This window comes from Heteronotia binoei, unplaced genomic scaffold, assembly GCF_032191835.1.
Source record: "Heteronotia binoei isolate CCM8104 ecotype False Entrance Well unplaced genomic scaffold, APGP_CSIRO_Hbin_v1 ptg000334l, whole genome shotgun sequence".
NCBI classification, from domain to species: domain Eukaryota; kingdom Metazoa; phylum Chordata; class Lepidosauria; order Squamata; family Gekkonidae; genus Heteronotia; species Heteronotia binoei.
The window spans coordinates 1,308,620-1,321,428 of record NW_026800018.1 but is presented as its reverse complement, the minus strand read 5'-3'; the positions used below and the strand labels follow the sequence as shown (position 1 = coordinate 1,321,428).

General features: G+C 43.0%; 1 protein-coding gene across 14 annotated transcripts in view; it reads left to right on the top strand.

The window, feature by feature from the left end:
• The first annotated feature begins 2,096 nt into the window (after window positions 1-2,096).
• LOC132590604 (gephyrin) overlaps window positions 2,097-12,809 on the top strand; it is a 686,862-nt gene continuing 676,149 nt past the window's right edge. For 3 of the 14 annotated variants that reach the window (XM_060263564.1, XM_060263570.1, XM_060263561.1), the window contains exon 1: window positions 2,099-2,343. In XM_060263564.1, coding sequence (XP_060119547.1) covers window positions 2,280-2,343 — 64 coding nt within the window. In that variant the 5' untranslated portion in view covers window positions 2,099-2,279. Of the gene's footprint in view, window positions 2,344-12,809 lie in introns of all 14 variants that reach the window. The other 11 variants (XM_060263567.1, XM_060263560.1, XM_060263563.1 and 8 more) reach the window with 7 other exon arrangements.

Genomic DNA, 12,809 nt, shown 5'->3' with positions numbered 1-12,809 from the left:
GAACTTAATTAGTGGGATATCATCAAAGGTTTTTAGAGTTTTATTGGTTCAACTCACTGGAATGTTTTAACTGGAGTCTCAGAGTGGCTCACAATCTCCTTTATCTTCCTCCCCCACAACAGACACCCTGTGAGGTGGGTGGGGTTGAGAGGGCTCTCATAGCAGCTGCCCTTTCAAGGACAACCTCTGCCAGAGCTATGGCTGACCCAAGGCCATTCCAGCAGGTGCAATTGGAGGAGTGGGGAATCAAACCCGGTTCTCCCAGATAAGAGTCCGCACACTTAACCACTAGACCAAACTGGCTCATGGGTGAAGATATTTCTTCTACATTTTAAAAAATTATTATCATTATCAAATTTATATCCCACTCCCTCTCTCCGAATGGAACTCGGGGTGGCTAACAACATATAAAATACAACCAATAAAAAACAATACAAAAGATACAATAAATAAACTTTAAAAATGTAAAACTATTAAAAATGTACCCCCAATATCAAGCAGGGTAGGAAGCATGGATGGTGAAGACACAGCTGAAGCATACCAGCTGCCTGATGGATCTCCCAACAAACTTCACCCAAAGGCTGCCTTGCTTTATATATTTCTGTAGAATTGAGTCTAACACCTTTGAATTTTTCAAAACAGTACATGGTTAGAATCTGCAGAATACCTGCATGAAACGTGTGGATCATAATAGGCAGGTATTCGTCGGCTGCAATATCTTTGTTGTGAACAATGTGGTATTGTTTGTGGATCTGGCACTCCATCCTTTCTTTGTCAAATTAAACTAGCAGCACATCTGATCTCTCCCACCCTCTGTTCTCACTAGTGGCTCTGCTGTTGTGGAAAAATCTTGTAGAACTCTGAAAGATTTGCTGTTTCAGGCTTTTTGACAGGCAGCAAAAACAGTATTGTTTCAGTGGGTGTTTATGAGAAATTATTTCTATCAGTCTGTGTGTTCACGTGTGTGTGTGCAGTACTTGCCTGTTTATTGGACTAGTGAGTTTTAATTGGGTATGTTTCTTTATGGTATATTAACTACTTTGGACTCCTAGGACAAAAGGCAAGATGCAAATGTTTTCAAAGGAAAAATAATGAAAATGTTTATTGTCAAGTTCCCATTGCAGCCTTTAAAAATGTGGTTGCAAAACCTATGTGCATGCATTGAAAGTGAAAGCAGATACTCTGTAGTCATGTGCTACCATAGAATGCATTTTCAAAGCAATGCAGGTGTGTGAACCTGCAGAGTGATGCAGGGTTATGCAATATAGCGAATGTGAATAGAATGTAGGAGAATGCATTGCAGTGGGTTTGCATGTGTTATACATTAAGACAAGGAAGGTACAGAATGGAAGCTGTCCTGGCTGGCATGCAAAACACAAACAACAGAAGAATGAATTAGTCTCCCATTTTTCTAGGGCTTGACATACTCTCATATTCCACTGGATATAAGCACCCTGCAGCCAATGCAATGCAGAACAGTAAACGTGGTTATAATGTAAATAAGTAGAATGTGTCTGCAAGACGAGAGGTGGGCCGTCAATTGCAGTAGGTACGCGTGCAGTTCTTTGCACGTATGAATGCAGAGTAGTATGTGCCAGTGCATCGAGATGCAGTCAAATACGTATGGATGTAAAAATGGTGACTGGTACATGTGTGGGTGCAGTGTAGGTGCGTGAAGTGACATACCGGCTTGTGCTAAGCAACGCAGGACGTGAGAGCTCTCTTCATGTTCCTGCTGCTTCGTAAGTACGGAAAAAGACAGTGAAGATTTTCTGTGCAATCAAGACCATTCAGCTTTCCCCCGCCCCCACAAAGCAGGACACCTCCCCCCATCCCCGCTTCTTCACGTAACTCGATCGGATCGGACATTTGGAGGAAGAGTAGAAAGGACACAAGCAGGCAAGACCCAGGCAGTTCTTTCGACGCTCGATTACCGCTGTCTAAGACTAACACTTGAAGAGCGCATGTCTCGCGAAGAACCCGCCCGCGTTCTCTTCGGCTCCGCCCAGGGCAGGCCTGGTTCGCCCAACTCTTCTAGGCCCCGCCCCATCGGTGTCTTTGGCTCCTCCCCCTCTAGTGCGCTTTAATCTAGTCGCGCGCACTCCGTCAGCCTGCCTCTAGGAGGCTGGGCCCGCCTTCTCGTCCCCCTTCCCCTTCACGCTGGCTCCACCTCACGCGCTTTTCCTTTCCCCTCCTCCCCCTTCCCCGCTCTCGCGCTTCTTCTCCCCCCGGTTCCCCCCACCCGCCTCCCTGTCAGTGTGGTGGCTGCGCTGGGAAACATGGCGTCGGAGGGGATGATTTTAACGAACCACGACCACCAAATCCGCGTCGGGGTCCTCACAGGTAACGAACCGCGGCCGGGAAGCCGGGCAGAGGTGGCTACGGGTCGGGACTCGCTGTCAAGGCCGCTCCGCATGGGCTGCTGGTTCTCGCTCCTGCTACCGGCACCGCCGTCTCTTTAGCTCCTTCAACGCCTGTCGGGCTCTTCCACCGCTGTTCTGGGACCCGGGGAACCGTTCGCTGCTTTGGGAAGAGACCTCCTCGGGAACCCCCCCCCCCCTTTCCTCCTCCGAGTCAAGGCTCGGCTTCATCGGCTGAAGTGGAAGAGAGGGAGGACGGGAAAAAACAGTCTTGGCGGGCGTAGGGACGGTGGGATTGGGCGCTGCTGTTGCTGCCGCATGCGGGCGGGAGGCTGTTCAGTGCCGCAGCCTCAAGCTCTCCGCTCCCGCTGGGGACTGGCCTGTAAATAACTCATGTGAGGGAGGGGGGACCTGGAGATGCCGGGTTTGCCTCGGGCATTAAGGGAGATCCAGGTGCAAAGGTGCCTGGGAAAAGTGGATGCCTGCCCTGACTGCGAGTGCTGAAGCTGCATGATCTTCTCTCTACGGGCCCCAGAAGAATCGGTATCCCCCTCCCCTCTTCCGGGGTACGCCTTGAGATTAGCCAATTTTAAACTGGAGAGACTTTTGCAAATCTCACTCTTCCTTTTCAATCCGCGAGAGGCTATGTATGGTTAAGGGAGAGGAAAGGTCGGGATCATGGGTGCGTGCAGGATGCCGCTTGAACTGGTTCTTTAAAATCCTCCCCCCCCCCCCCCCCCGCGTATAGCCGAGATCTGTTGTCAAGTGTGAAGCTTTGATATATTCTTTCTCTGTTTTTGCTGGTGTGACCGTCTGGGTATGTATTGTCTTTGAGATCTTGATTCTTTTGAAGGAAGAGCTATATATATTCACAAATAAAGCCAAAGGGTTTGAATGGTCAAATTAAATCGGAAGAGGTTTGTGTGTGTAGAGATGAAGAGGAGGGAAGGGGAAAGCGGGAGGAAAATCCTGAAGATATTTTGTTCTCTTGTGTAATTTCCATTCAAATTCCTCTTAATGGGGACTTGTGAGAGCCTTTCTGAAAAATCTAAGGCTGCAGGCTGAAAAGGGATGACACAGCTGAACACTGCGGAGTCAGATAGGGCTAGCTAATAAAAAACTTATTAATTCAGTCTTGTGGTATTAAATAAAATAACAGTGTTTAAAAAAATGTTCTGTGTTTGTGTACTGCATACTTGGCTGCCCTAGATTTTGGAGGAGCCTGTCGTCTGCCTATGAATAGCTGCTTGGAGCCTTCCTGAGTGTGACAGGGAAATCCCAGAGTCTGATGGTGTGCTGTTCTCTCTTTTTGGTATTGAAATTTCCAGCCCTTGATTTTCATCTACAGTATAAATGATAAAATATAGATGTTAGGTTTGAAAGTTATTTTCTATGCTTTCTGTTAAGGTTTTTTCTTCAACAATGTTGTGGCAGGATACAAATGTCTAGAAGCTTCTGCTATAAGAGAAGCATAATTCTCACTAATGCTTCTGTATTCTAAGACAACTGCATTGTTAAATTTGGAATTTGTTGACTTGACAAAGTATGAAAATCAAATTGCTGGAATTTGTTCCCTTGCTATTGATGTGTTCTCCCTTCATTTATGTTCTAAGAGATAAGGTTGCCTCTAAAGGCAGGAGGCACAGAAATAGGCAAATATGGGTTTCACATATTTTCTGAATTTTTGCTTTGTGGGCTGGGATTTTTTTTAAGTGTTGTGGCTGTTCTTATATTGCTATTGGGAATAAAGCAAACATAACTGTTTCTATTTACCAATAGGTCTTAATTTTGGATGTGATAATACAAGAACTGTATTACAATTGTAATACAAGAATTGTGCCGCCTTTGAATTTTATTTTTTAGAATTGTTTTGTTGCAGTTTCGTACTTTTGGTGCATTTTGCTTTATTGACTGTAAGTTAATAACCAGTATGAAGGATAGTCTCTTGGAGAAGGTTTCGGCAATTTTGACAGCAAAAACAAAGAAGCGCATTATATTTGTGCTAGTTTCAGTTCCATTATACTTTCAGAAAAGTTTAACTATCAGTGTTGTCTCCTGTAGTATTTAGGAACAATTAATCATTAGTTCATTAGTGTGGCGTACGTTCTTGGATATTCTTCTAATTGCTTTGATTCAGCAAAATCCTATTTATTTATTTGACTTGCTTAATTGCTCCATCCTGGCCTAGGCCAGGCTCTGGGCAATGTACAGCAGATACAACATACAAAAAGTCAACTTAAAACATTTCAGCAAGTTAAGCCAATAAAATTCTACAAACTCTTGATGGTGTCTCACTAATTACACCATCTGTGAAGTTTTTATAGACACAAGAATTTGGATGTACTGTAAATTGTTGCATTGATTTTCAGTTTTATGAAATATATTACAATTATAAATATATAAATATAAAATTATATATTATGGGATCAAAATGTCTCTACATTGGATTGGACCTTGTGATCTGTGGACACTGGGATCATAGGTTTTATCCACTTTTCCTAGCCCATGGAAGTCATTTCTGACGCTTGGATAGTTTTATTCTGTGGTTGTGGGATCCTTATCATCTAATGGACACTTGGCTGCAGTAAGGATGGGGGAAGGGAAACCCTTTCTGCCACTTTCATCTGTACAGCACTCCTCACAGAAGAGACAGAAGGGCAGTTTTGTCCACTTCCCCCTCCTCACCCTTCCAACTCAGATCTTTCAGACACTAGAAAGACTCCTTTTCTGGGGTCACAAAGCACTGTTTGGAGGAGCAGAACATGAAAATTACCATGGGATTCAAAACCCTTCTGTTATTAGTTGCTAATAATATGAAATCATAATATACGAAAACATTTATAATAAATATATATTTTATGAAATATTGTTTATTCCTGCGGTATAGTACTTTAACTGGGACTGTTGAAGTAAGGTAATACTTTCTTTGATTTAACTTTTCCATTTCAGCCAATGATAATTTTCTTCCTTGAATTTTCTGGGTTGACAAATCATGTGTGATTTGCAGTGTCTTGCATAATCTCTTCCGTCCCTCAATTCATTCCTAGCATTACGTTTTAAAAATAGTGTGTTGAATTAATTTAGTAGCAAACGGGAGATTTTTTGAAAGTAGTATTTACTGTATTGCAAGTTAATTATAGTATTTATGTGTGATTGTAACTGTGGTCCAGTAATAAACTGTAGTTCAGTAACAAATTTGCTGCAATGGTCCCATCTTACATATGTTTTCAGTTAGGTATATGTTCAGTGGTTGGCTCTGTGTGTTAATTTTGAATGGGGATTATCTAAGCCTGGGGTGTCAAACTCGTTATGAGGGCCAGATCTGACATAAATGAGGCCTTTTCAGGCCAGGGCCACGTTGGGCCAGGCCATGTGTGTACCAATTTATGATTAGGTAGCAGAGAGATAAACTTTATAAAGGACACAGACAAACACAAAGATTTTTTTTAAAAAATACTTAAAAATAAAACATGCTTAAAACATTAGCACTCATTGGACTTAAGGGTACTTTCTTTGTATTTCTCCTGTGTGATCCAGGGAACTGGGCAAAGGAAGCTCTGGCTCTTTCCTTCCTTCTAGAAGGAAGTGTGCAGATTCTTATCTGACAGAACTGGGTTTGATTCCCCACTCCTCCATAGGGTTGCCAAGTCCAATTCAAGAAATATCTGGGGACTTTGGGGGTGGAGCCAGGAAACATTGGGGTGGAGCCAGGAGCAAGGGTGTGACAAGCATAATTGAACTCCAAGGGAGTTCTGGCCATCACATTTAAAGGGACAGCACACCTTTTAAAATGCTTTCCTTCCATTGAAAATAATGAAGGATAGGGGCACCCTCTTTTGGGGCTCATAGAATTGGACCCCCTGGTCCAATCCTTTTGAGACTTGGAAGGTGTTTGGAAGAGAGGCACTAGATGCTACACTGAAAATTTGGCACCTCTACCTCAAAAAACAGCCCCCCCCAGAGCCCCCGATACCCACAGATCAATTCCCCATCATTCCCTATGGGAATCTTTTGTGGAGGTGCATAATGGCTGTGGGGGTGGGGCTTCCCCCGCTGGCCAGCTGGCTGGGGGAGGGGAGAAGCCTGTAAAATCGGGGGATCCCCCGCTGGGACCTGGGGATTGGGAAGCCTGCTCCTCCACTTACAGCTGCTGGAATGGCCTTGGGTTAGTCATAGCTATTGCAGGAGTTGTCCTTGAAAGGGCAGCTACTGTGAAGAGCCTTCTCAGCTTCACCTACCTCACAGGGTGTTTGTTGTGGGGGGAGAAGATATAGGAAATTGTGAGCCGTTCTGAGTCTCTGATTCAAAGAGAAGGGCGGGGTATAAATCTGCAGTCTTTTTCTTCTTAAGACTTCATCTTAAATTTTGTAGTGGTGGAAAGTGCCAGTTTCATTTTCCTTTCTAGTTTGCTAACTTGACAAAATTTCAGGGTAAAGTTCAGTAAAGCCCATGCTCAGTTTCACTTACTGAAATATCCAGGGGCAGATGTATGGAGTATTCCAGTAAAACAAGAAACAGTTGTGCATTTACTTTGGTGGAAAGTTTGTAAAACTGCAGTTCTGAATATTTATAAACTCTTCTGCTTTGCCTAAAGAGAAATAGTTACTTCCAGGGCTTTTTTGTTAGCGGGAACTCCTTTGCATATTAGGCCACACACCCCTGATGTAGCCAATCCTCCAAGAGCTTACAGGGCTCTTAGTGCGGGGCCTACTGTAAGCTTTTTCACTTTTTCTTCTATAATATCCACTCAATGTAGTAAGAAAACAGATCGACAAAACCAGTATGTTTTCTAGGGATATCCTGCTACAAGATAGGCCCAAATAAAACAGCAAGAGAAAACCACTTGTGATTACATACAGCTCTTAGCTCAGACTAGTTCAAAATATCATTAACAAGCCACAAACTATGCTGGACAATGATACTCCCCCTCTCACAACCTCTTCTTGACCACAGTCTCTTAACTTTAAATAACTTCTCAGCCACAGTAGTACTCTTCCTAACATGGACATGGTGTCTGGACCAGAGCCTGCAACAAACCAAGATGTCAACTCTGTCCCCATAGCTACTCTGACAACACAACCACCAGACCGACCAGCATCATCAGACTATCAACACCAGCCATACCATCTCAGGTTCATTCACTTGTTCATCTTCCAATGTTATATCTGCCATCAAATGCAGCTGTAGCCAGGATTTTTTTTGTTTGTGGGGCAGTTTTTCCCCCCCTGTGGGACACTCATTATGCTTATACTTATACCTTTAAAAATAAGTAAATAATAAAGATAAACAAGACATTTGGCTCTGCACCCCGCAACCCCCCACATAAGATTACATTGGAAAACAAAACAAACATGAACGGTTTCTTTTACTTAACCCCCCCCCCCAAAAAAAAACTATGAACCAGGCCCTGCAGACAGAGCCCATAAGTGTACAAGGGCTTAGCTAACTGAAGACAGGTAAGGAAACTCCTGGAGATGTTGGGATTGAGCCTGGGGAGAACAGGGACCTCAGTGGGGTAAAGTGCCGTAGAGACTTCCCTCCAGAGCATTCATTTACTCCTGGGAAACTGACTGATATCTGTAGTCTGGAGATGGGAGATCCCCATGGTCCCACCTGGAGTCTGACTTCTCTACCCACCATGGAGCTTTCCTCACAAGATTAAACACACACTCAAATGCAAAACAAAAGCAAGAACTCTAATACACAAATATGAGCTCCCAGTGAGTAAACTTTCCCAGCAAAGAGATTAAAAGGTGCACACACTCACTCTTCAAATGGAAGAGCAAAAGCAAGGACACTGTTCTCCCCATTGCTACTGATTCCGACTGTGGGGCTTACTGGTGATCAGAGAGAGAGGCACAATAAATGAAATAAAAAAATGGAGCTCAGGGAAGTTGAGGGGGGGGGCTTGGCAGTAAGTTGGGGGCCGGGCCCCAAGAGGCCCTAGTGTAGCGATGGACCTGATCAAATGTCATCAGTGCCCTTCCACTCTACATTGGACAAATAGGTCAGTCCCTACACAAAAGAACAAATGAACATAAATTCAGTGATAAAAACCACAATGCCCTCAAACCAGTGGGATAATAATTTAATATTCCAAGTCATTCCATTGCTGATTTAGGAGTGGCAGCCTTCAAACAAAGAAATTTCAAGGGGAAATTACAATGTTAGATTGCTGAACTTGAATTAATTCACAAGTTCAGAACAATGGACAACCTCCAGAGCTCCATGGGGACATCCATGGGCAAAACCAGAACATACAATGAGGGTATGGAGTTCCAACCTAGGATCAGCATAGGGCATAGTACATAAACATCTAGTTTTTTTAAATGAAACCAAGTCCTCAGGGCTAGATGAACTGCATCCAAGAGTAGTAATGCTTGCTGATGTAATTTCTGAGTCTCTGGCCATAATTTTTAAGAATTCTTGGAGGTGAGGTGCCTGAAGATTGGAGGTGGACGAATGTTGTCCCCAACTTCAAGAAGGGGAAAAAGGAGGATCTGGGTAACTACCGACCCATCAGCTTGTCGTCTATATCTGGGAAAGTTTTAGAACAAATTATCAGTCAGTCCTGGAACAGTTAGAAAGGATGGCTGTGATTACTAAAAGCCAGCATGGGTTTCTCAAGAACAAGTCATGTCAGACTATCCTGATCTTTTTTTTTTTTTTTTTTAAAGAAAGTAACTACTTTGCTGAATCAGGGGAATGCTGTAGACATAGTTTATCTTGATTTCAGTATTGCTTATGATAAGGTTCCACGTGCTATCCCTATTGACAGTTGGTAAAATGTGGTTTGGATCCTGTTACCGTTAGGTGGATCTGTAACTGGTTGACAGACTGCACCCAAAGAGTGCTTGTGAATGGTTTCATCCTCCTGGAGACGAGTGACGTGGAGTGCCTCAAGGATCTGTTCTGGGACCTGTTTTGTTCAGCATCTTTATAAATGATTTGGATGAAGTAATAGAGGGAATGCTTATTAAATTTGCAGATGATACTAAATTGGGTTGGGTTGCAAATACAGTAGAAGACAGATACAGGATACAGAATGGTCTTGACAGGCTGGAAAACTGGGCTGAAACCAATAAAATGAATTTTAACAGGGATAAATGTAAAGTTATGCATTTGGGTAGTAAAAATCTAATGCATGGTTATAGGATGGGGGAGACTTGTCTGGGCAGTAGTATCTGTGAAAAGGATCTAGGAGTCTTAGTGAACCATACGTTGAACATGAGTCAACAGTGTGATGTGGTGGCTAAAAAGGCAAATGGAATATTGGGCTGTATTAACAGAAGTATTGTGTCCAGATTACGTGAAGTGATGGTACTGCTTTACTCTGCTCTGGTAAGACCTCACCTGGAGTATTGTGTTCAGTTTGGGGCACCACATTTTAAGAAGGCTATAGACAAGCTGGAACGGGTCTAGAGGAGGGCAACAAAGATGGTGAGCGGTCTGGAGTCCAAGTCCTATGAAGAAAGGTTGAAGGAGCTGGGCATGTTTTAGCCTGGAGAGGAGGCGGCTGAGAGGTGATATGATCACCATCTTCAAGTACTTGAAGGGCTGTAATATAGAAGATGGTGCAGAAATGTTTTCTGTGGCCCCAGAAGGTAGGACCAGAACCAGCGGGTTGAAAATAAATTTTAAAAGTTTCCGGCTCAACATTAGGAAAACCTTTCTGAGGGTTAGAGCAGTTTCTCAGTTGAACAGTCTTCCTCGGACAGTGGTGGGCTCTTCTTTGGAGGTTTTTTAAACGGAGGCTGGATGGCTATCTGACAGTAATGCTGATCCTGTGAGTTTAGGGGAAGTGATTTGAGAATTTCTTGCATTGTGCAGGGGGTTGGACTACATGTCCCTGGACGTCCCTTCCAACTCTATGATTCTGTGGGATTCTTACCTGCCTGCAGATGCTAATTTTCTGCCACCAAGCTTTTCCCTTCTGTTCTAATCATGCAAATTACACTATGCATTGTACTTTTGCATTTTTCACAGCATTCTTTACATCAAAGATTTCAGGTTTTCATGGCTGGTAACGTCATTAGGGTTTGTAGAATCTTTCGGGCTCAAGTGCCGTGTTCTACTGGAGAAAGTTTTTCTTCCAGACGTTTCGTTCTCGGCTGTGGAGAACATCCTCAGTGGCGTTGCAGCCGGAGCAGGCGTTCTGACCTTCTTGGCTGCTGTGCATTGAGTGAGGCCCGGGCTACTGGAGAGCTGCTATTTCTAGGCTGGAGGGGGTGTGGTGAAAGGGCAATAGGTTTGTGGATGTGCCCATTGTTTGGTGGGGCTTCCTGGAAGGGTAGTGATAAGGAAACTGGCTGTTGAATGTGAATTGTTCTGTGTTAATTGCTGGGAGGGTTGGAAGGGGTGTGAAGATAAGGAAGATGGTTGTTGACTGTGCTGCTTGTTCTGTGGAATGTACTGGTTGTTCTGTGACTTTCTGCAATTTATAGTCTGTAGGGTGTTTTGCAGAGCTGGGTACCAAGATTTATGGATTCTTTACATCACCCTTCACATCTTTTGACTGGGTCATAAAGACTTCAGGATTTCCATTCCTCCTTGTCTAATAGAGGGAGCTTAGACTCTCAAAAGTTTATGCCCTGAAACTTGTTGGTCTTTAAGGTGCAACTGGGCTTATAAGAACATAAGAGAAGTCATGTTGGATCAGGCCAATGGCCCGTCCAGTCCCTCTGTGTCACACAGTGGCCGAAACCTAAGTGTCATCAGGAGGTCCATCAGCAGGGCCAGAATTCTAGAAGCCCTCCCACTGTGCCCCCGCAAGCACCAATAATACAGAGCGCCACTGCCCCGGACATAGTGTTCTGTCTATACCTTATGAATAGTAGCTGCTGATAGACCTCTGCTCCATATTTTATCCAGTCCCCTCTTGAAGCTGTCTATGCTTGTAGCTGCCACCACTTCTAGCAGCAGTAAATTCCATGTGTTAATTATTCAAAGGAAGAAGTTCCTTCTTTGATCTGTTCTAAGCTTACTGTTCATTAATTTCATTATGTGCCCACAAATTCTTGTATTGTAAGAAAGAGAGAAAATACTACTTTCTCTGCTTTCTCTATTCCGTGCCTAATTTTGTAAACCACTATCATGTTAATCCTCGATCTTCATTTTTCCAAGCTTAAAGAGCCCTGACCTTTTTAACCTTTCTTCATAGAGAAGGTGTTCCATTCCCTTAATCATTTTAGTTGCCCTTTCTATACCTTTTCCATATATTTTTTTTGAGACACAGTCAGCACAGCTGTACACAGCATTCCAAATGAGGCTGCACTGTAGATTTATACAGGGGCATTATGATACTGGCTGATTGAATCCCCTTTCTAATAATTCCCAAAATAGCATTTGCCTTTTTTTAATTTCTGTTGGATACCGAGTCAACAATTTCAGTGAATTATCTACCACCACTCCAAGAGCTCTTTCATGGTCAGTTACCACCAGTTTGGACCCTTTTAGTATATATTTATAGTTATGCCATCAATAGGGCCTGGTGATTTGTCAGTTTTTAATTTGTCTATCTGGCATAGGACCTCTTCTCTTGTTACATTAATCCGATTCAGGTCTTTTGACACTTCTCCCGAAAGTTGGCAGTTCTGGAGTGGGCAGGTACATTCTCCACAGAGAAAACAGCAGCAAAAAGTGCATTAAGTTTCTCTGCCATTTCTCAATCATCCATTAGTAATCCTATTACCCCTTGGCCATCCAGTGGTCTTGTTGCCTCCCTGGCTGATTTTCTGCTACTAATGTACTTGAAGAATTTTTTATTGTTGGTTTTTATGTTCCTCATAGTCCCTTTTTGCCTGCTTGATCACCATCTTGCATTTTATTTTTCAAAACTTGTGCTCCCTTTTATTTACCTCACTCAGACTAGTCTTCCAACACTTAATGGAATCCTTACCTTTTACTGTTTCCATTACTTTGTTCATTGACCATGCAGACCTTTTTTATACCTATTTGTACCTTTCTTAACATGTGGTATAAATTTTATCTAAGCTTTGATTTTTAGTTTTAAATAGTTTAAAACAGCTTCCAGTTGTAGTTTTAAATAGTTTCCAAGTTTCCCAAAGGGATTTGACTTTCCTTTCCATTCCGTTCCATTCCGTTTCTTCTTCACAAGGTCCCTCATTTGACAGTAGTAACCCTTTCTAAAGTGAAATGTGGTTGTGTTGGTCTTTTTTGGCAACTCCCTATTTACATAAATGCTAAACTTAATAGCATTATGGTCACTGTTCCCAACTGGTGCTAGCATGTTTACTTTCTCACCAGGCTTGAATATTACAAAGGACCAAGTTCAGGGTTATTTCCTCCCTAGTAGGTTCTGTAATCATCTGCTCTGTTGCACAGTCACTGAGAGTATCTAGAAACCCGGTCTCTTTCTCCAGACTTGAACGTATATTGAACTAATCAATGTGTGGGTAGTTAAGATTGTTTCTTATGATACAGTAACTT